The 22,821-nt window shown below is 45.6% G+C and overlaps 3 protein-coding genes across 4 annotated transcripts; 1 reads left to right on the forward strand and 2 right to left on the reverse strand.

Moving 5' to 3' along the window:
• Positions 1-4: 4 nt before the first annotated feature.
• Positions 5-8,554, reverse strand: aspdh (aspartate dehydrogenase domain containing). Its single transcript, XM_038988343.1, has 8 exons — positions 8,459-8,554; positions 7,873-7,932; positions 6,693-6,837; positions 6,521-6,605; positions 5,908-6,057; positions 3,859-4,082; positions 981-1,120; positions 5-843 (listed from the first exon to the last, which is right to left on the reverse strand). The coding sequence occupies exons 2-8, from the start codon at positions 7,925-7,927 to the stop codon at positions 806-808; spliced, it is 837 nt and encodes a 278-aa protein (XP_038844271.1). The 5' UTR covers positions 7,928-7,932; positions 8,459-8,554; the 3' UTR covers positions 5-805.
• A 2,511-nt stretch (positions 8,555-11,065) lies between these two features.
• On the forward strand, positions 11,066-14,456 carry tmem86b (transmembrane protein 86B). The gene is made up of 3 exons (XM_038988344.1): positions 11,066-11,320; positions 11,699-11,942; positions 13,255-14,456. Exons 1-3 carry the CDS (start codon positions 11,270-11,272, stop codon positions 13,707-13,709), a joined length of 750 nt encoding a protein of 249 aa, XP_038844272.1. The 5' UTR covers positions 11,066-11,269; the 3' UTR covers positions 13,710-14,456.
• Positions 14,378-21,703, reverse strand: hspbp1 (HSPA (heat shock 70kDa) binding protein, cytoplasmic cochaperone 1). 2 transcript variants are annotated; one of them, XM_038988341.1, is made up of 8 exons: positions 21,523-21,703; positions 20,765-20,890; positions 20,428-20,641; positions 18,479-18,703; positions 18,170-18,325; positions 17,876-17,972; positions 17,671-17,782; positions 14,378-15,562 (listed from the first exon to the last, which is right to left on the reverse strand). In XM_038988341.1, the coding sequence occupies exons 2-8, from the start codon at positions 20,882-20,884 to the stop codon at positions 15,482-15,484; spliced, it is 1,005 nt and encodes a 334-aa protein (XP_038844269.1). In that variant the 5' UTR covers positions 20,885-20,890; positions 21,523-21,703; the 3' UTR covers positions 14,378-15,481. The 2 variants fall into 2 exon arrangements, with proteins under 2 accessions (XP_038844269.1, XP_038844268.1); XM_038988340.1 differs by having other exon boundaries at positions 20,765-20,895; positions 21,523-21,702.
• Between the last annotated feature and the right edge of the window lie 1,118 nt (positions 21,704-22,821).

The raw sequence follows: 22,821 nt of genomic DNA on the forward strand, positions 1-22,821 counted from the left end.
ACTCTTCTCTTTTGTTGGGGTTTTACTACAACAGGAAATACTGTGAGAGCTTGGAACTATAAGGTTCTATAAGGTTCTATCTGCACGTTTTGTTATTGACATTTTGTTATTCCTTGTTCTATACAATGTTCTCTACATATCTAGTACTCTAAATAACTACATTCATGTTAAGTTCAAAAGAATACAAGATACAAATACATCATTCAAACCAATTAGGGTTCAGAACCTTATTTTTGCAGATAGAACCTTCTAGTTTTAAGGTCACAATGGTGTGTGTGTGTGGTGACAACACCAAGACACCACATAAAGATCATCATATGTTACTGTTATCATGTATTGTAGTGGATGTAACTGTATACGAGCTGTAAAAGTTGTGGCTTGTTGCTAGACGATTGCTAATGAATGTGGTGCCTGCCATCACCCTGAGGGAGTTGGTCATTTAAATTGTTACTTCACAAAGTAATATTTTAATTTGTAGAGAAAAGGAGGGAAGTGCTGCTGGGATACAGTAGTAGGACTTTGTAGGATGAAGGTGCAACATTTGATTCCCCAGAATTGTAGATGCAGACTTGTTTTTGTCAAGCCTGATAGTCACACCATATATGAAGCAAGCCCATCTTTGTCAATCCTGATACAGTCACACCATATATGAAGCAAGCCCATCTTTGCTCACACATGATCAGTAACTACAGACACAGCCACTGCAGACTGTTCAGTACCATAGTGTTGTGTAGTGTGTTTCAGTACCATAGTGTTGTGAGTGTTTGGTTGGTAGAGGGAATTGTCTTCTGAAATCCCTCCCTCTTCAGCACAAGTGAACCCGGCCACCATGTCCCTTACACACTGAGAGAAGAAAAGGAGAGGATGGACCGGACGTTAGACAACACAACCCTTCATGTTCTCACACTGATTCATGCCACACACACACACACACACACACACACACACACACACACACACCCCTCTACAGCAGAACCCACCCAGTAAGCTGCTCCAGAAGGAGTTGTAGGTGGCACTCCCAGTTACAGCTCCAAGTTTGGCTGGGTTCCTCCTCACTGTATGCACTGTGAAGCCATTGGCACCAGTAACATCCACCTCCACCACATGGTAATCACTTAGTCTAGGAGAGGGAGAGAAGCTGTTGGCACCAGTAACCTCCACCACATGGTAATCACTTAGTCTAGGAGAGGGAGAGAAGCTGTTGGCACCAGTAACCTCCACCTCCACCACATGGTAATCACTTAGTCTAGGAGAGGGAGAGAAGCTGTTGTCACCAGTAACCTCCACCTCCACCACATGGTAATCACTTAGTCTAGGAGAGGGAGAGAAGCTGTTGGCACCAGTAACCTCCACCTCCACCACATGGTAATCACTTAGTCTAGGAGAGGGAGAGAAGCTGTTGGCACCAGTAACCTCCACCACATGGTAATCACTTAGTCTAGGAGAGGGAGAGAAGCTGTTGGCACCAGTAACCTCCACCTCCACCACATGGTAATCACTTAGTCTAGGAGAGGGAGAGAAGCTGTTGGCACCAGTAACCTCCACCTCCACCACATGGTAATCACTTAGTCTAGGAGAGGGAGAGAAGCTGTTGGCACCAGTAACCTCCACCTCCACCACATGGTAATCACTTAGTCTAGGAGAGGGAGAGAAGCTGTTGGCACCAGTAACCTCCACCTCCACCACATGGTAATCACTTAGTCTAGGAGAGGGAGAGAAGCTGTTGGCACCAGTAACCTCCACCTCCACCACATGGTAATCACTTAGTCTAGGAGAGGGAGAGAAGCTGTTGGCACCAGTAACCTCCACCACATGGTAATCACTTAGTCTAGGAGAGGGAGAGAAGCTGTTGGCACCAGTAACCTCCACCTCCACCACATGGTAATCACTTAGTCTAGGAGAGGGAGAGAAGCTGTTGGCACCAGTAACCTCCACCACATGGTAATCACTTAGTCTAGGAGAGGGAGAGAAGCTGTTGGCACCAGTAACCTCCACCACATGGTAATCACTTAGTCTAGGAGAGGGAGAGAAGCTGTTGGCACCAGTAACCTCCACCTCCACCACATGGTAATCACTTAGTCTAGGAGAGGGAGAGAAGCTGTTGGCACCAGTAACCTCCACCTCCACCACATGGTAATCACTAAGTCTAGGAGAGGGAGAGAAGCTGTTGGCACCAGTAACCTCCACCTCCACCACATGGTAATCACTTAGTCTAGGAGAGGGAGAGAAGCTGTTGGTACCAGTAACCTCCACCTCCACCACATGGTAATCACTTAGTCTAGGAGAGGGAGAGAAGCTGTTGGCACCAGTAACCTCCACCACATGGTAATCACTTAGTCTAGGAGAGGGAGAGAAGCTGTTGGCACCAGTAACCTCCACCTCCACCACATGGTAATCACTTAGTCTAGGAGAGGGAGAGAAGCTGTTGGCACCAGTAACCTCCACCTCCACCACATGGTAATCACTTAGTCTAGGAGAGGGAGAGAAGCTGTTGGCACCAGTAACCTCCACCTCCACCACATGGTAATCACTTAGTCTAGGAGAGGGAGAGAAGCTGTTGGCACCAGTAACCTCCACCTCCACCACATGGTAATCACTTAGTCTAGGAGAGGGAGAGAAGCTGTTGGCACCAGTAACCTCCACCACATGGTAATCACTTAGTCTAGGAGAGGGAGAGAAGCTGTTGCCACCAGTAACCTCCACCACATGGTAATCACTTAGTCTAGGAGAGGGAGAGAAGCTGTTGGCACCAGTAACCTCCACCTCCACCACATGGTAATCACTTAGTCTAGGAGAGGGAGAGAAGCTGTTGGCACCAGTAACCTCCACCACATGGTAATCACTTAGTCTAGGAGAGGGAGAGAAGCTGTTGGTACCAGTAACATCCACCTCCACCACATGGTAATCACTTAGTCTAGGAGAGGGAGAGAAGCTGTTGGCACCAGTAACCTCCACCACATGGTAATCACTTAGTCTAGGAGAGGGAGAGAAGCTGTTGGCACCAGTAACCTCCACCTCCACCACATGGTAATCACTTAGTCTAGGAGAGGGAGAGAAGCTGTTGGTACCAGTAACCTCCACCTCCACCACATGGTAATCACTTAGTCTAGGAGAGGGAGAGAAGCTGTTGGCACCAGTAACCTCCACCACATGGTAATCACTTAGTCTAGGAGAGGGAGAGAAGCTGTTGGCATCAGTAACCTCCACCTCCACCACATGGTAATCACTTAGTCTAGGAGAGGGAGAGAAGCTGTTGGCACCAGTAACCTCCACCTCCACCACATGGTAATCACTTAGTCTAGGAGAGGGAGAGAAGCTGTTGGCACCAGTAACCTCCACCTCCACCACATGGTAATCACTTAGTCTAGGAGAGGGAGAGAAGCTGTTGTCACCAGTAACCTCCACCACATGGTAATCACTTAGTCTAGGAGAGGGAGAGAAGCTGTTGGCACCAGTAACCTCCACCTCCACCACATGGTAATCACTTAGTCTAGGAGAGGGAGAGAATATGACTATGACATAGCGGGCCAATGCCTTTGCCCTTGTTAGAGACTAATTTACCCTAGTGTCCTCTAGGTTTTGTACACTTGACTCAGTGCCAACCTTTCTAAAAAAAGATATGCTGTGTAGAAGTTTGGGGGTGAATGAAGTTATTGCACAGCTGTGCTTCAGAGAGTGGGGGTTCCTTAACTGAAATAGGCTATGCAAATACATGCTGAAACGTGCCAGCATGTATTTTGTAACACTATGGGCAGAACAAGCCCACCTCCTTGTTTGTTCTGCCCATAGTGTTACAGTGATTCCCATTGTAAAAGCGCATTCTGAACTATCTTGGGTTATTTAAGAAGCTTTGCTTACGCCGTATCCGACACAATCTCCCCCTGGACGCCAGCGAAACCCAGGGTCCCCGCTGCGATGGCCGCTGCCGCCATGGTGTTGACGTTGTTAGGGGCGACGGGACAGAGCTCTGCCACCGAGCCACTGAATAAGACCCGCCTCCCCTCATCCTCTGTCCAATCAGACAGCACGTCTCCTGTCAGACGGAAACATGACGGGTGCTTGGACATCCGGATGAACAGTGCCTTCAAGCAAAAACGAGAGGAGGGGGCGTGAGATTAGTAAAGAAAGAGGAGAGGAACAGAGGCAGAGGAGGGGGCGTGAGATTAGTAAAGAAAGAGGAGAGGAACAGAGGCAGAGGAGGGGGCGTGAGATTAGTAAAGAAAGAGGAGAGGAACAGAGGCAGAGGAGGGGGCGTGAGATTAGTAAAGAAAGAGGAGAGGAACAGAGGCAGAGGAGGGGGCGTGAGATTAGTAAAGAAAGAGGAGAGGAACAGAGGCAGAGGAGGGATTTAGAAAACTTGTGTTTTGTACATCAGTAATACAACAGAAACTCTTCAGATTTAAAGCTATTTAAAGGGAATAGAGAGCAATAGTAATGGTGTCTTTTTGTAGGAACTAACTCCACCATGGTTCGTTGGACAAAGTCTATGGGGAAATGAATGGCGTTTTTGTAGGGGTTTTGGGAAATGCAGAAAATAAGGTCTATGTAACAGATTTCTGTCCAGTATAACCATTCTGCATGTTCTGTGTAACAGCATTCTGTCCAGTATAACCATTCTGTATGCTCTATGTAACAGCATTCTGTCTAGACAACCATTCTGTATGCTCTATGTAACAGCATTCTGTCTAGTACAACCATTCTGCACGCTCTATGTAACAGCATTCTGTCCAGTATAACCATTCTGCATGCTCTATGTAACAGCATTCTGTCCAGTATAACCATTCTGCACGCTCTATGTAACAGCATTCTGTCCAGTATAACCATTCTGTATGCTCTATGTAACAGCATTCTGTCCAGTACAACCATTCTGCATGCTCTATGTAACAGCATTCTTTCCAGTATAACCATTCTGCATGCTCTATGTAACAACATTCTGTCTAGTACAACCATTCTGCACGCTCTATGTAACAGCATTCTGTCTAGTACAACCATTCTGCACGCTCTATGTAACAGCATTCTGTCCAGTATAACCATTCTGCATGCTCTATGTAACAGCATTCTGTCCAGTACAACCATTCTGTATGCTCTATGTAACAGCATTCTGTCCAGTACAACCATTCTGCATGCTCTATGTAACAGCATTCTGTCCAGTACAACCATTCTGCATGCTCTATGTAACAGCATTCTGTCCAGTATAACCATTCTGCATGCTCTATGTAACAGCATTCTGTATGCTCTATGTAACAGCATTCTGTCCAGTACAACCATTCTGTATGCTCTATGTAACAGCATTCTGTCTAGTACAACCATTCTGTATGCTCTATGTAACAGCATTCTGTCTAGTACAACCATTCTGTATGCTCTATGTAACAGCATTCTGTCCAGTATAACCATTATGCATGCTCTGTAACAGCATTCTGTTCAGTACAACCATTCTGCATGCTCTATGTAACAGCATTCTGTCTAGTACAACCATTCTGCATGCTCTATGTAACAGCATTCTGTATGCTCTATGTAACAGCATTCTGTCTAGTACAACCATTCTGCATGCTCTATGTAACAGCATTCTGTCTAGTACAACCATTCTGCATGCTCTATGTAACAGCATTCTGTCTAGTACAACCATTCTGCATGCTCTATGTAACAGCATTCTGTATGCTCTATGTAACAGCATTCTGTCCACTACAACCATTCTGCATGTTCTATGTAATAGAGAACAATGACCTTCTTCACCTTTAATAACAATCTGAATTTAATCTCACATTAATAAGGTCTACACATTATCTTATACTAACTCTTATATATTAACTTAACTATCTACATAACGTAACCAACTTAACTATTAACTATGCTATCCCTTATAAATGAACATATTTTACTTGTTAAGTCCTCCCTCCTTCCCTGCACCTTTAAAGATCCACTATCATTGAGTCTCAGGATATCCTGGCCTCCCCACAATGCACCACTGGGGACATATAGGGTCCTCCCATGATGCTCTGCAGCCTGGCGCAGTTCCTGGTTCAGCTGTGGGTCTGAGAGGGCTGAAGGAGAGCCCACCTAAAACAGAGGCAGACAGAGAGGAAGGGAGGGAGAGAGGAAGGGAGGGAGGGTGTAGTAGTTACTTCATTTCTGGTGCACAGCGTAACAAAGTGACTTTAAAAGAAAGAAATTAGACCACAATCTTTTCAAGGACTTCCTCCGTACTGGAACTTGACGTGTTTCAGATCGGTGCGTGAGGGAAATCCTCCTTTTATCCTGTTGTCATTAGCATATACTGTTAGTATTTATTTATATAGGCATGTTATGCCAGGTGTTTTGCCAGGTTATCCATGCTAGCTAAAGAATGTTCAATAAGAGATAATGCTCTAAAGTGTTAATTCAGATGTTTTTAGAAACAGAAAGAGAGATCTTACAAGAAAATGGAAACAGAGAGAGAGAGAGGGATCTTACCAAAAAATGGAAACAGAGAGAGAGGGATCTTACCAGAAAATGGAAACAGAGAGAGAGAGAGAGATCTTACCAGAAAATGGGCCTTAGAGAGGAATTGGACTCCAAAGTCTTTTACAATTTTGGGATGACACACCTCCACAATCACATCAGCACCCCTAGAACACACACACACACACACACACGTTACTTGTGCACATGACATAACACACATTCCAGTGTGTGTGTGAGACGTGGCTCTCTACCTGTCTGTAAAGTCTGGGAGGTTGTGTAGAATCAGCTCCTCAGCCACTGATTCTCTGAGTTTGTCAGTGTTTCTGTTCCACACAAAGACCAGTGTCAGGCCCACCTGGGCCCCTTCTCTCTGGAGCCGCTCCACAAGGTACTGCCCTGGAAGTTCAACAAATGCAAGTTTAATTGGCAGTGTTTACACAGGCAGAACAATTCGGATATGTTGTTGAATTACTGGCAAAGAGCTGATCTGATTGGTCAAAAGACCAATTGGTGAAAGGAATATCAGAATTGGGCTGACTGTGTAATCACAGGATGTTGGTGGCACCTTAATTGGGGAGAACAGTCTTGTGGTAATGACTGGAGCGATATTAGTGGATTGGTAACAAGCATATAAAACATGGTTTCCAGGTGTTCGATGCCATTCCATTTGCTCCGTTCCGGCCATTATTATGTAGTATTCACTACTACATACAGTAGTAGGCAATACAAACTGAAAACCATGAACACAACAAAAGGCCTATCATAAATATACAATCAACATTATGAATACCAGTAGGTACAGATGTAGGATCTACATTTGATCACCCGGTTGCAGGACAACTTGTAGTGTATTTCAGTTTTAAAAAGTCTTCTGAAGTTTGTAATTTCCACTCTGAAATTTCAGACTTGATTTTCCCAAACAAAAAAATGTATCACCCCCCACAAAAAAGTCCTTTAATAATAATCCACATAATAATTCACATTTCCTGTTGCTGCAGGATTATTTACCTGCTGTAGCAAACTGTCTCAAATTAAGATCCTACATCTGTAGATAAAAGGTCAAACAGAACATGAACCTGGTGAACTCTCCGCCCAATCAGTACATTAGTTGATCAATTAACAATCAGATAGAGAAGAAACCCAGCAGTACTTAGGCCCTCGAGGGCCTGTAAATGAATGACCCTGTTGTAAAGTGGTATGATTTACGAAGATGGGACCTACTGACACAGACTGACCACAGCAATCAACCCAGGGACTGCAGCTGAAAATTAGTCGGCTGGCTAAAACTGCCACTTTTATAGTAATGTTGATGAATGTGCATCTTCCCTGTAAAACTACATTTAATAAATGAATCCATTCCACAGTGAGAACATATGAGATGTGATGAGGAGGGAGGAAGAGAGGAGGAAGACAGGGGAATACACCACTGACCTAAATGTCCATATCCCACAACTCCAATTCTCATCACTGGCAACTTGTCAGTCATGGTTCCTGGTGAGAAAGAAGACCAGAGAAGACAAGTATATGAGTTGATAATTCCCACAGCCAACGGAGCTCTCCTTCTCTCATGACCTCACACTCCACCCACCTCCCCATGGTGCCAGAGAGACTGGCTCTTCAAACTATCCATGACCCCTCTGACCCGGCCAATGATTGATTGCCAGGGTTCAGGTTGTTAGGAGGCTGGACACCTGACCATCCTCACTTCCTTTCCAGGTCAGAGCCTCACTATAGATTTATGCAGCCCTTCCTTCTCTCATTGGGCCATCAGCTATTGTATTATTTACAGCTTTATCATTGTTTCTATTTTCTCTCTCTCTCTCTCTCTCTCTCTCTCTCTCTCTCTCTCTCTCTCTCTCTCTCTCTCTCTCTATCTCTCTCTCTCTCTCTCTCTCTCTCTCTCTCTCTCTCTCTCTCTCAGCTCTTCATCTTTTCAAGACCTTCACTTTGTACCTAGACCCTATCTACTCTGGTGGTCCTCAAAACTGTCCTTTTAACAACATTTACTGCTACTCACCGGTGAATTTCTCTCCCTGCTCTCTTTCTCTCCAAACCTTCTCCTTCGCAATCTACATTCCAACTGACACCCCTTCTCAGAGGATTGTGGGAAAGGTAGGGGTCAAAGTTCGACTGAGAGAATATGTTAATTATTAGTCCCTGTATCAGTGAAATTGTTGTGGGTTTTGTTTTTGAACCCACACATTTTCACAAAGTTTAGCAGCCGTGAAAGGAAGAGCTGGCAGTGAAAGGAAACTACCTGAACAAGTCATAGATTATGGACAAACCAAATGATAACTGTACTGCCGTTATCTGACTGATAATATATTTGATGGATTTTATCTATATTTTGATCAACAAAATTTATGTTGGTCTTGTAATGGATACAGCAAAGCCTATGAGCTGCGCCACACACGGAAGTGATTACAACTGAATGTGGGACAATGTAATGTACACAGTACAATGTACACAGTAGCCTAAGTCACATGCTGCCTCCAGTGGCAACACAGTCGTAGAAACATCAAATGAATACTATTACAACATTGTCTGTGTGTGACGTCATACCGGCGTCCTGCTAGTTAATGTCCTATTCTGCCCTTAGATCACCTGACCCGACAGGCCAGTTGACCCTCTTGGTGGTAGGGTTCTGGGTTCACTACAGGTTCACTGTCGTTCATAGAACTAGGGTTAGAACCCTTAGTGTTGGTATGACTGAATGTCTCTACTGCCACTGTGTGGACAAACTAAGTACTGCTGGTGACTGTTGCATACAGTTGTGGATAGATACACTTTAAGTAGAGTGAGTCGCTCTATTCCACAAAATGTATCACATACCAACTAATACTTGTCTTTATTTACAACCTTGAGGCAGGAGACAATGAGAAGAATGGTTTTGATGAGATACTGATAGAGATTGTATATTGTACAGGGATTGTTGTAGGACTGTCCCCAAGGTAATAGCCATGCTATCTGACATTGGCTGCTGACACAAGTCCTTATTCTGCATGTCAGAGGGACATATTTGTAGCCTGGTCCCAGATCTGTTTGCACTTTTGCCTACTAAATTCCATTAGGAATTGGCAGTAGAGCCGAGACAGACTGGCACCCAGGCTAGCACATTTGTTCTACATAATATATATTTTCTAAATATCTGAACGTTCCACAGCGTTGTGCCCTACTGAACACAGCCTGGTTCAGAGCTATGTGTCCTACTGAACACAGCCTGGTTCAGAGTCATGTGTCCTACTGAACACAGCCTGGTTCAGAGTCATGTGTCCTACTGAACACAGCCTGGTTCAGAGCTATGTGTCCTACTGAACACAGCCCGGTTCAGAGTCATGTGTCCTACTGAACACAGCCTGGTTCAGAGTCATGTGTCCTACTGAACACAGCCTGGTTCAGAGTCATGTGTCCTACTGAACACAGCCTGGTTCAGAGTCATGTGTCCTACTGAACACAGCCTGGTTCAGAGCTATGTGCCCCGCTGAACACAGCCCAGTTCAGAGCTATGTGTCCTACTGAACACAGCCTGGTTCAGAGCTATGTGCCCTACTGAACACAGCCTGGTTCAGAGCTATGTGTCCTACTGAACACAGCCTGGTTCAGAGCTATGTGTCCTACTGAACACAGCCTGGTTCAGAGTCATGTGTCCTACTGAACACAGCCCGGTTCAGAGTCATGTGTCCTACTGAACACAGCCTGGTTCAGAGTCATGTGTCCTACTGAACACAGCCTGGTTCAGAGCTATGTGTCCTACTGAACACAGCCTGGTTCAGAGCTATGTGTCCTACTGAACACAGGCTGGTTCAGAGTCATGTGCCCTACTGAACACAGCCCGGTTCAGAGTCATGTGTCCTACTGAACACAGCCGGGTTCAGAATCATGTGTCCTACTGAACACAGCCTGGTTCAGAGCTATGTGTCCTACTGAACACAGCCTGATTCAGAATCATGTGCCCTACTGAACACAGCCTGGTTCAGAGTCATGTGTCCTACTGAACACAGCCTGGTTCAGAGCTATGTGTCCTACTGAACACAGCCTGGTTCAGAATCATGTGTCCTACTGAACACAGCCTGGTTCAGAGCTATGTGTCCTACTGAACACAGCCTGGTTCAGAGTCATGTGTCCTACTGAACACAGCCTGGTTCAGAGCTATGTGCCCTACTGAACACAGCCGGGTTCAGAGTCATGTGTGCTACTGAACACAGCCTGGTTCAGAGCTATGTGTCCTACTGAACACAGCCTGGTTCAGAGCTATGTGCCCTACTGAACACAGCCGGGTTCAGAGTCATGTGTGCTACTGAACACAGCCTGGTTCAGAGCTATGTGTCCTACTGAACACAGCCTGGTTCAGAGCTATGTGTCCTACTGAACACAGCCTGGTTCAGAATCATGTGCCCTACTGAACACAGCCTGGTTCAGAGTCATGTGTCCTACTGAACACAGCCTGGTTCAGAGTCATGTCTTAATACATGGCTCTGGCCCAGTTCAACTTCACCCTCAAGTTGATGTCACTTATCTGGTCTAGTTGGATGGGCCAAGGGTCACTACTGGCAGAGTTGAAAAGTAAAACTGAGAGGAGGAGACATTGGGCATTGATTATAACTGAGCAATCTGACAGATAACGTGTCACTGTGATTGGTCCAAAGTTCAATGTCGACCGGCACCAAGAGACAGGGACACACTCAGACAGACTGAACCAGTGGAGAGAGAAGAGAGAGAGAGAAGTACAGAGGAAAAGAGAAACACATGAAATCCTCTGGAAGGAGGCAGGACTGAAGAAAAGAAACAGGTACAGCCCAGATACATACAGGCCTTGGTTCTGAGAGAGATGGACATCCTTGAAACAGCCGCCTATGACCGAAGACAGCGCAGGAACACGGTATGATCCTTACCTCTAATCACACACACACACACACACACACACACACACACACACACACACACACACACACACACACACACACACACACACACACACACACACACACACACACACACACACACACACACACACACACACACACACACACACACACACACACACACACACACACACACACACACACTCACACACACACACACACACACACACACACACACACACACATTAATAACACACACACTTTTGTGTTAATGTATAATAATGTAATTATTGTAAATCTCTCATATTAACTACCTCCCTTCTTCCTCTCCTCTCGTCTCCCCTTCCTCTCTCTCTCTCTCTCTCTCTCTCTCTCTCTCTCTCTCTCTCTCTCAGTACTGTGTTCTGTTTCTCTTTCTCTCGCCGTTCTTCCTGGCCATCGCTGTCTACTTCTATCTGTGGATCCCTGACTCCTCCCCCTCCGTCCTCGCTGCGGCTATTAAGGCCGCCCCTGTCATCTCATTGGCTCTCCTGGTGCTGAGCTACAAAGGGGGGAGGAGTCTCCTCGGCGTGGCGGGGGGCCTGATCTTCTCGGCAGGCGGAGACTGTTGCCTTATATGGCCCGAGCTGTTTCTCCATGGTAACGAGAGCTTTTTCTACTGCTACTGATAAAGTCCTGCAGACACTACAGACATGGCAGATAGCCTAGAGGTTAGAGAGGGCAAGCCAGAAACTGGAGGGTTGGCAGTTTGAATCCCATGTCTGACTGGATGTCACTGGAGGGTTGGCAGTTTGAATCTCATGTCTGACTGGATGTCACTGGAGGGTTGGCAGTTTGAATCTCATGTCTGACTGGATGTCACTGGAGGGTTGGCAGTTTGAATCTCATGTCTGACTGGATGTCACTGGAGGGTTGGCAGTTTGAATCTCATGTCTGACTGGATGTCACTGGAGGGTTGGCAGTTTGAATCTCATGTCTGACTGGATGTCACTGGAGGGTTGGCAGTTTGAATCTCATGTCTGACTGGATGTCACTGGAGGGTTGGCAGTTTGAATCTCATGTCTGACTGGATGTCACTGGAGGGTTGGCAGTTTGAATCTCATGTCTGACTGGATGTCACTGGAGGGTTGGCAGTTTGAATCTCATGTCTGACTGGATGTCACTGGAGGGTTGGCAGTTTGAATCTCATGTCTGACTGGATGTCACTGGAGGGTTGGCAGTTTGAATCTCATGTCTGACTGGATGTCACTGGAGGGTTGGCAGTTTGAATCTCATGTCTGACTGGATGTCACTGGAGGGTTGGCAGTTTGAATCTCATGTCTGACTGGATGTCACTGGAGGGTTGGCAGTTTGAATCTCATGTCTGACTGGATGTCACTGGAGGGTTGGCAGTTTGAATCTCATGTCTGACTGGATGTCACTGGAGGGTTGGCAGTTTGAATCTCATGTCTGACTGGATGTCACTGGAGGGTTGGCAGTTTGAATCCCATGTCTGACTGGATGTCACTGGAGGGTTGGCAGTTTGAATCCCATGTCTGACTGGATGTCACTGGAGGGTTGGCAGTTTGAATCTCATGTCTGACTGGATGTCACTGGAGAGTTGGCAGTTTGAATCCCATGTCTGACTGGATGTCACTGGAGGGTTGGCAGTTTGAATCCCATGTCTGACTGGATGTCACTGGAGGGTGGCTGGTGTGTAACGTCACTGGAGTACTCTGACATACTTCTATGACTATTAACCATGTATGGCGCCATCACCTGCTGTTGTGCACTTGAGCAAGACACTTAACCCACCATTGCTGCTCTTGGGGTGTTGCACTGCAGCTGACCCTGTGCTCCAACCGCTCTGTGTGTGTCTTGTTGGGGCGGATAAAGCAAATAGACAAATCTCTATTTCAGGTGGAATACGAGCAATAAAGTAATGTTGTTGTCTCTCTAATCCTCTCTTCAGGAATGGCCTCCTTCGCCTTGGCCCACCTGCTCTACTCCCTCACCTTCCTCTCCACTCGTTACTCCTCCCTCAGCCCCTCCTCCTCCCTGTCCTACTTCTTCTGCCTGCTCCTGTGGCTGCTGGGGGGAGGCCTCTACGCCTACCTCTTCCCTTTCCTGCAGAAGACGCCGGACGCGGCCGCCCTGACTCCCGGCGTCGGGGTGTACGTGGCTCTGATCGTTCTGATGGCTACGCTGGCGGTTCGCACCCGCCGACCGCTGATCATGCTGGGCAGTTTGATCTTCATGACCTCTGACCTGACGCTGGCGCTGCAGACCTTCAAAGTGACGGAGCCCCTGGAGCACGGCAGGCACATCGTCATGACGACGTACTACCTGGCGCAGCTGCTGATCGCCGTGGGCGACATCAAGGCCGTGGAGGGCGGGGATGAGTTTGCCAAATGGAAGAAATCTTAGTTAAGGGGTTATGTCAGATATGGGCTAGGTCCCGATTTTCCACCCTGCTCCCGAAGTGTGCAAATAACTGCACACTTTCTCACATGGATTTAAAAATGGTGGAAACTCCCTCCAGCCAATGCTTACTTATACTAATCTCATGCTTTTAAATCAATGACAGGGAGTGTTCAATTGCACAATTCTGGAAAAGGGTGGAGAATCGAGACGTTGCAATGGAAAGCAAACTTGGGACTACTGCTCTCTGACTAGTCGACAGCTATAGGAACTTCAAGCTGTCTGTCGAGACTAGACTGAGAATGTGGCAGAAAAAAGTTGAAAAAGATTCCACCAAAGAAAATCCTCATTATTAAACAAAACCTCGGAGTATCAAGACAGTCTGTCCATTTGTTAAGAAAGCTCAGGGATGGGGCTGGGAAACATAACCACTGCCAAAATTCATAGACAGCTACGGATGCAAGGACTGACATGAGATCCACATGACAGTTTTTTTTAAGTCCAGAATAAAATTCAATTTAGTCAAGGGTAATGATATTTCAATGTCTGTGAAAACAGTCCTACGGTCTTAAAGAAATGATTTGAGATGTGATGCACTTCCCTTGTGTTAGTTGTGGTTTATCAAACACATTCCGTATAACGGTCTGTTGATATGAAGAGACTATTCTCAGAAATGAAGTCCCTTATGAAAAAAGAAAATGTGTATTTATTCATGATGAAATGAGGATGAAAAATAAACAAAGTTGTGTTACATATTTCATGTTATTTCAGACTTAAGAACTCTGCAAAAGTCATCAATTATGTTTATAGGCACAGACAAGACAGAAACATCTAAAAAAAAACATTGACAAATGGTGGATATTCTGAATGAAAGACAGTCATTAACAAAGCCAAACACAAGAGGCCAACAGAAATGATTTATGGGTAGTGAAACTTGATCAAAATGGATTCTAATAAAACATCTGACTAATGAAGCTGAAAGCTGAAAGATGCTAAACGGGTAACTTTATTTTACAGCCTAATTACCTGCTACTTATTCAGAAACATAACTATTTTATGTAGTTTAAACAGTGTAAATTACTTAATATTACCCAATAACTAGTTGTCACTTGGTAAATAATTTTAATGAGTACAAGAGGATACCAATTATTACCAAATAACGTCACACTATGCCAGATAAATAAATGGTGACAGGGCTGTAAAATAGCATTACCACTAAAATGTTACATCTGATATTTTATGTCTGGAATCTGAGGTTTTGTTGGGCACACCCAGAATCCAAAGGTCAAGGCTTCTCTAATCTGTTTTCTTCAGCAGCATAACAGCAACACGGGGAAGTACGTCACAAAGCAGGATCAGAGAACCTGAATAAATGTTCAGAAATGACTTGCGGTACTATCGGAAAATAAAATATTATATCTTTATTCATCCAGGAAAACACCTTTGAAGTTAGAAACCTCTTTTGCAAGAGGTCAGCAGGAAGTAGTCAGGTGTATATCCAATACATAATGATATATAGACTGGACATGGTAGAAGTGACTGGACACAAGAGATCGCTGAAGTTAATCTGCGTTGCCTGGTGACAGTGATTAGTGAAGCACCCTCTGCTCTCTAAAGCCTGCTACACTGTTGGATCCAGCCGCCCTGTAACATGGGTCTAGATGGACAAACCACATCAGCATATTTTCCTCAAGGAGAGTTCATTTTTTAAATGGATGTCCTCCTATGTCTCCTAGCCAATGACGGCACTGCAGGAGAAGTGGAGGACCAGTTGGATTTCAGCGATCCATTCCACTGTCGTCAGGTTTCCGTCCGCAGAAACAAGCAGAACGCAAGCGCTGGCAGAACTCCAACTCTTCCTATAAGGAGGAGACCAGAGGAGAACTCTGTCAAGGAAACAGGACAAGATGCAGCCGTGTGGCAAATAACTAACAATAGAAATATAGAAATAGAAAAGGATGGGGGGGAATCAATACATTATTCCATGTTATTAGCGATGCACCTTGAGAGATGGAGAAGACCGGTGGGAAAAGTAAGAGGGCCAGAATGAAAAGGTGATTTGAGAGATGGGGGAGGAGACACATGGGGAGTGACAGAGGGACGGTATTAGAGAGATGGAGAGGAGACACATGGGGAGTGACAGAGGGATGGTATTAGAGAGATGGAGAGGAGACACACGGGGAGTGACAGAGGGACGGTATTAGAGAGATGGGGAGAGGAGACACACGGGGAGTGACAGAGGGACGGTATTAGAGAGATGGAGAGAAGACACACAGGGAGTGACAGAGAGACGGTATTAGAGAGATGGAGAGGAGACACACGGGGAGTGACAGAGGGACGGTATTAGAGAGATGGAGAGGAGACACATGGGGAGTGACAGAGGGACGGTATTAGAGAGATGGGGAGAGGAGACACATGGGGAGTGACAGAGGGATGGTATTAGAGAGATGGAGAGGAGACACATGGGGAGTGACAGAGGGACGGTATTAGAGAGATGGAGAGGAGACATATGGGGAGTGACAGAGGGACGGTATTAGAGAGATGGAGAGGAGACATGGGGAGTGACAGAGGGATGGTATTAGAGAGATGGAGAGGAGACACACGGGGAGTGACAGAGGGACGGTATTAGAGAGATGGAGAGGAGACATGGGGAGTGACAGAGGGACGGTATTAGAGAGATGGAGAGGAGACACATGGGGAGTGACAGATGGATGGTATTAGAGAGATGGAGAGGAGACACATGGGGAGTGACAGAGGGATGGTATTAGAGAGATGGAGAGGAGACATGGGGAGTGACAGAGGGATGGTATTAGAGAGATGGAGAGGAGACACATGGGGAGTGACAGAGGGATGGTATTAGAGAGATGGAGAGGAGACACATGGGGAGTGACAGAGGGATGGTATTAGAGAGATGGAGAGGAGACACATGGGGAGTGACAGAGGGATGGTATTAGAGACATGGGGAGTGACAGAGGGATGGTATTAGACACACGGGGAGTGACAGAGGGATGGTATTAGACACATGGGGAGTGACAGAGGGATGGTATTAAGGCTGGCTCCTAGCCGAACGAGTGTGCTGCATCCTCCCTTCAAAGACATTTGCTTGAAAAACGAGAAAAAAGCGGCAACATTAGCGTTTGTCCATATTGAGATGCTGTAGCCAGTATATACTTCCTCAAAATAGTCTGAATAAAAAAAAAATCATCACACACAATACCCCATAATGATAAATAGTAAACAGGTTTTTAGAAATGTTTGCAAATATATTAAAAAGAATAAACAGAAATACCTTATTTACATAAGTATTCAGACCCTTTGCTATGAGACTCGAAATTGAGCTCAGGTGCATCCTGTTTCCATTGATATTCCTTGAGATGTTACTACAACTTGGGAGTCCACCTGTGGTAAATTAAATTGATTGGACATGATTTGGAAAACCAAGCTATGAGAATGAAGGAATTGTCCATAGAGCTCCGAGACAGGATTGTGTCAAAGCACAAATGCTTGAAAAACGAGAAAAAAGCGGCAACATTAGCGTTTGTCCATATTGAGATGCTGTAGCCAGTATATACTTCCTCAAAATAGTCTGAATTAATCTAAGATAACTCAAAAAATGTCATTACTTTTGACGTTTAGTCGCGTAATTTTACATCTAGTTAAGATGTTTGGTGCAGTATTTCTAAACGGAAAAAATGTGCATGTGAACGAGTGTCTGTCGTTGAATGATAAATACTTAATTTAAGAATCCCTACCGTTGACCAATGACTGACGAAGGGGCGTAGACTTCTGCTACCGAAATTCAGTTTGACTCGAGAAAAAAGTGCAAGAACATCCGAACCCTCGCCGAAGACCAAAAACTTCACAAAATGTCATAATATATGCACAAACTGTGCCTTTGAGAGGTTCTTGGGTCACATGGGAAGTGAAAGAAGGAGAAGAGTGGAGAAAAGTGTGTAGGGGTACCAACCTGACACTCCTCTCTCCCCTGCAGATCCTCAGCCCGCTGGTTGAGCATCTCCTCCAGCCCCAAGGTGGGGCTCTGACAGTCCCTCAGACCCAGAGGACTCTCCTCCACCAGGCTACAGACAGAGAGATTTGTTTTTATTGAAGCTCTATTGAGAAGACATTGCAAGTTCCAAGCCATTTTCTCTTTGTGTGTTCCCATGTATTACCAGCAGAGGGCGCCGAGCACATGCTCGTGGAAGGAGGAGTGAGGCGTGCGTAGAACGGACACCAGCTGTTGCACCATACCCATGGAGAGAACTGTATCTGAGACAGGGAGAGATAGTACATTGCCACACAAGGACACACATTTCTTTAGTTATGATCCAAATAACCCAGTTCAAATCATTTCTTAGATCGGGGGACACAAAGCATGATACTCTCTATAGACACTACCAATAACAACACACAGCAGCAAACAGAGTCTCGCTGTCAGACTGAGTCACTGTTAGTCACACACAAACCTTTATGCTCTGGGTGGACTGTGAGCAGGTTGAGGAGTAAGAAAGACGACTTGGTCCTCAGTTTCTCGTTGTCAGACTGCATGCCTCTCATCAGCACAGAGAAGCCATCGTGAGACAGGAAGGCCCTGAGACCTACTTCCTGCTCACGCACCAGACCTGATGGAGAGAGAAAGAGTTACTGTGTGGTACTTCACTGCTGCTCAAATCTAAATAAAATCCTATCAGCAACACCCAGGCCAGTGGAACTTCATTTAGATCTGAGAGGAACAGGATATATTAGCAATATTGTTGCCAAGTGTCAACACTTACAGGAGACAGCGTAGAGGGCCTTCACTCGAACGGTGGGGTGGGGATCTGAGTCAGTCAGCTGCAGCAGTTTGGATAGCGCCCCCTTGCTGAGTAAGTGGCACTGCACTTCGGGCATGTTCTGGGCACAGGAGGCGATGAGCTGGGCACCACGCCACCTCACGCTGCCCTGAGGATGGTTCAAGCACTGCGACATACACAGGTCCAACCCACCCAGGGTCATCAGGTCTGACACACAGACAGACGAGAGACATTACAATGGACACAGTATTATTAATGAATATAACTTGTCATTCATGTCCATGTTTAACTGTCTTTACTGGAATATCAGTAATATACAGTAATATACAGTGCATTAGGAAAGTATTCAGACCCCTCGACTTTTTACACATTTTGTTACATTACAGCCTTACTCAAAAATGTATTAAAAATGTTTTTCATCACACACAATACCCCATAATGATAAAGAGTAAACAGGTTTTTAGAACTGTTTGCAAATATATTAAAAAGAATAAACAGAAATACCTTATTTACATAAGTATTCAGACCCTTTGCTATGAGACTCGAAATTGAGCTCAGGTGCATCCTATTTCCATTGATCATCCTTGAGATGTTTCTACAACTTGGAGTCCACCTGTGGTAAATTAAATTGATTGGACATGATTTGGAAAACCAAGCTATGAGAATGAAGGAATTGTCCATAGAGCTCCGAGACAGGATTGTGTCAAAGCACAAATCTGGGGAAGTGCACCAAAAAATGTCTGCAGCATTGAAGGTCCCCAAGAAGTGGCCTCCATCATTCTTAAAATGGAAGAAGTTTGGAACCACCAAGACTCTTCCTAGAGCTGGCCGCCCGGCCAAACTGAGCAATTAGGGTAGAAGCGCCTTGGTCAGGGAGGTGACCAAGAACCCGATGGTCACTCTGACAGAGCTCCAGTTCCTCTGTGAAGATGGGAGAACCTTCCAGAAGGACAACCATCTCTGAAGCACTCCACCAATCAGGCCTTTATGGTAGAGTGGCCAGACAGAAGCCACACCTCAGTAAAAGGAGTGACAGCCCGCTTGGTGTTTGCCAAAAGGCACCTAAAGACTCTCAGACCATGAGAAGTAAGATTATCTAGTCTGATGAAACCAATATTGAACTCCTTGGGCTGAATGCCAAGCATCACATCTGGAAGAAACCTGGCACCATCCCAACAGTGAAGCATGGTGGTGGCAGCATCATGCTGTGGGGATGTTTTTCAGCGGCAGGGACTGGGAGATCAGTCAGGACCGAGGGAAAGATGAACGGAGAAAAGTACAGAGAGATCATTGATGAAAACCTCCTCCAGAGCGCCCAGGACCTCAGACTGGGGTGAAGGTTCACCTTCCAACAGGACAACGACCCTAAGCACACAGGCAAGACAACGCAGGAGTGGCTTCGGGACAAGTCTCTGAAAGTCTTTGAGTGGCCAACCAGAGTCCGGACTTAAACCCGATTGAACATCTCTGGAGACCTGAAAATAGCTGTGCAGCGACACTCCCCATGCAACCTGACAGAGCTTGAGAGGTTCTGCAAAGAAGAAAGGGAGAAACTCCCCAAATACACGTGTACCAAGCTTGTAGCGTCATACCCAAGCAGACGAGGTAGTAATCGCTGTTAAAGGTGATTAAACAAAGTACTGAGTAAAGTGTCTGAATATTTATGTAAATGTGATATTTCAGTTTTTTTGCTTTGTCATTATGGGGTATTGTACATAGTTTAATCCATTTTAGAATAAGGTAACAAAATGTGAAAAAAGGTCAAGGGGTCTGAATACTTTCCGAATGCTATGTATAAAACTACAGCAACTTAAAGTTTAATTTGATATTGTTTTAACTAGGGTCCATCAAAGACAGTGGAATCTTTCATTTGGGTCACAAGCTGAAGTGTAATTTCTTTACATCAGCAGCTGTTGCTTGGCATGTCTCACCTCTGGCATTGTCTAGGTTCTCACACAGCTCTGAGAGAAACTCCAGTGCCCTTTCTGTCTCCCCCTCTTCATCCTCTTCATCCTCCTCTCCCTCTCTCCCCCTCTCACACCCTCCATCTCTCAGCATAACACGCATACACTCCTTCATCTGTTCCACCTCGCTGTTCTGTCCTTTGGCCACTTCCGCAAGAGCTCCTTTCAACCATTCTTTCCTCTGTAACAAAAGTGACATTATGTAAAATTGGTAGTCAATGTAACAAGTTGTTGTGAGATCTGCTAATCCACACAGTCATCTGTAATGAAGACGACCTGGGAGGTGACTAGGAAGGACCATTACCTCCTCTGACATGGGTTCAGGGAGGGCAGGTCCATCTGCAGCAGAGCCAGCCTCCACAGCCAATCGAAGGACACCCTGGAGGTTTTGGGGATGTCTCCTGTTGCGTTGGTCTTCTGCCATGATGCTCTGTGCTGATGAGAAAAATGGGTGAAATTATTCCAGAACTTGTTTTTTAATGTATTATTCCCCAAATTCGGCACTGAATTGTGGTCAGAAAGCGAAATCAACCTATGCACTTGGTAACGTCCAATTAATTGCTAATTGCAATTAGGGTTCCAATCTGCTCTACAAATTCTGACATACGATCAGTATTATGCTATAGTCTATTGATAACTTGAATGACTAATTTTAGCTAGATCTCCAGGAAGCAGCTACGCGGCATGTAAAGAGCCGCAAGTTCCTGACCCATTCCATTCTCAAATGAATCAACTAACCATAGCCCGATTTGGTATTAAAGTGGTTGTAACTAACGTTAGCTAGGTGAGTGATGAAAAATAGGACATTTTATCCCTGATACTAGGCCTAGCTAACAGCGAGCAAGTTGTTGGCTATGAAAGTTGTCACATAAATATCAAGCACATACAGAATAACAGCTGCTGGGTAGGTTTAGCTATTTTGAGAGCTACAGCAAAGGTCTTGGATAGGCTACAAAGCCAGAAAGAAAGCTATCGTACTAGCTACTGTTAGCACAGTAAACAACATGTCAGGCAGTTTGACGTAGCTGGGCTGCTCTTTTTACTTTGGTCTCATATACTTGCCTGTTTGTTCAAAACTCCGACTGTCACAAGGTTAAAGTTGTTTTTTATTTCGCTGCCCTTTAATACTGTACAAGACTGTAACGGTACTAGAACATTCTAGCTGGGTGACAAGCTAATTGCTGTGCGTAGAATCATCATGCGTTTCAGGGGAAGCCATTCTTCTTCTTCTGTGGGTTTCATGGCGGACTACAACCCAAAAAGGTGTATTGCCGCCACCAACTGGACGGGTTCAAATCAAATCCAATTTTATTTGTCACATGCGCCGAGTACAACAGGTGTAGGTAGACCTTACAGTGAATTTCTTACTTACAAGCCCAACAATGCAGTTTTAAGAAAACATATTTTAAAAAGTAATAGATAAGAATAACAAATAATTAAAGAGCAGCAGTAAATAATATACAGGGGGTACCGGTACAGAGTCAATGTGTCAATGTGCGGGAGCCCCGGTGTCAGGGTAATTGAGGTAATTATGTACATGTAGGTAGAGTTATTAAAGTGGCTATGCATAGATAATAACAGAGTAGCAGAAGCGTAGTGAGGGGGGGAGGCGGCAGTGATGCAACCGTCAGGATGCTCTCGATGGTGTAGCTGTAAAACCTTTTGAGGATCTGAGGACCCATGCCAAATCTTTTCAGTCTCCTGAGGGGGAATGCCCTCTTCACGACTGTCTTGGTGTGCTTGGACCATGTTAGTTTGTTGGTACCTGCTCCACTACAGCCCCGTCGATGAGAATGGGGGCGTGCTCGGTCCTCCTTTTCCTGTAGTCCACAATCATCTCCTTTGTCTTGATCACGTTGAGGGAGAGGTTGTTGTCCTTGCACCACACGGTCAGGTCTCTGACGTCTCATCATTGTCGGTGATCAGGCCTACCACTGTTGTGTCATCAGCAAACTTAATGATGGTGTTGGAGTCGTGCCTGGCCGTGCAGTCATGAGTGAACAGGGAGTACAGGAGGGGACTGAGAACGCACCCCTGAGGGGCCCCCGTGTTGAGGATCAGTGTGGCAGATGTGTTGTTACCTACCCTTACCACCTGGGGGTGGCCCGTCAGGAAGTCCAGGATCCAGTTGCAGAGGGAGGTGTTTAATCCCAGGGTCCTTAGCTTAGTGATGAGCTTTGGGGGCACTATGGTGTTGAAATCTGAGCTGTAGTCAATGAATAGCCTTCTCACATAGGTGTTTCTTTTGTCCAGGTGGGAAAGGGCAGTGTGGAGTGCAATAGAGATTGCATCATCTGTGGATCTGTTGGTGCGGTATGCAAATTGGAGTAGGTCTAGGGTTTCTGGGATAATGATGTTGAT

Source organism: Salvelinus namaycush, chromosome 3 (assembly GCF_016432855.1).
Source record: "Salvelinus namaycush isolate Seneca chromosome 3, SaNama_1.0, whole genome shotgun sequence".
NCBI lineage: Eukaryota > Metazoa > Chordata > Actinopteri > Salmoniformes > Salmonidae > Salvelinus > Salvelinus namaycush.

Excerpts from the sequence above, each read along its gene's own strand:
- aspdh (XM_038988343.1), bottom strand. The coding sequence starts at position 7,927 with ATGACTGACAAGTTGCCAGTGATGAGAATTGGAGTTGTGGGATATGGA. Across the intron at positions 6,606-6,692 it reads CTCCCAGACTTTACAGACAG|GGGTGCTGATGTGATTGTGG; the intron begins GTAGAGAGCCAC and ends TGTGTGTTCTAG. Across the intron at positions 4,083-5,907 it reads ATGATAGTGGATCTTTAAAG|GCACTGTTCATCCGGATGTC; the intron begins GTGCAGGGAAGG and ends TTTTGCTTGAAG.
- hspbp1 (XM_038988341.1), bottom strand. The coding sequence starts at position 20,884 with ATGGCAGAAGACCAACGCAACAGGAGACATCCCCAAAACCTCCAGGGT. Across the intron at positions 20,642-20,764 it reads CTGAACCCATGTCAGAGGAG|AGGAAAGAATGGTTGAAAGG; the intron begins GTAATGGTCCTT and ends CTTTTGTTACAG. Across the intron at positions 18,326-18,478 it reads GGCCCTCTACGCTGTCTCCT|GTCTGGTGCGTGAGCAGGAA; the intron begins GTAAGTGTTGAC and ends TCTCTCCATCAG.
- tmem86b (XM_038988344.1), top strand. The coding sequence starts at position 11,270 with ATGGACATCCTTGAAACAGCCGCCTATGACCGAAGACAGCGCAGGAAC. Across the intron at positions 11,321-11,698 it reads GAAGACAGCGCAGGAACACG|TACTGTGTTCTGTTTCTCTT; the intron begins GTATGATCCTTA and ends TCTCTCTCTCAG. Across the intron at positions 11,943-13,254 it reads GCCCGAGCTGTTTCTCCATG|GAATGGCCTCCTTCGCCTTG; the intron begins GTAACGAGAGCT and ends TCCTCTCTTCAG.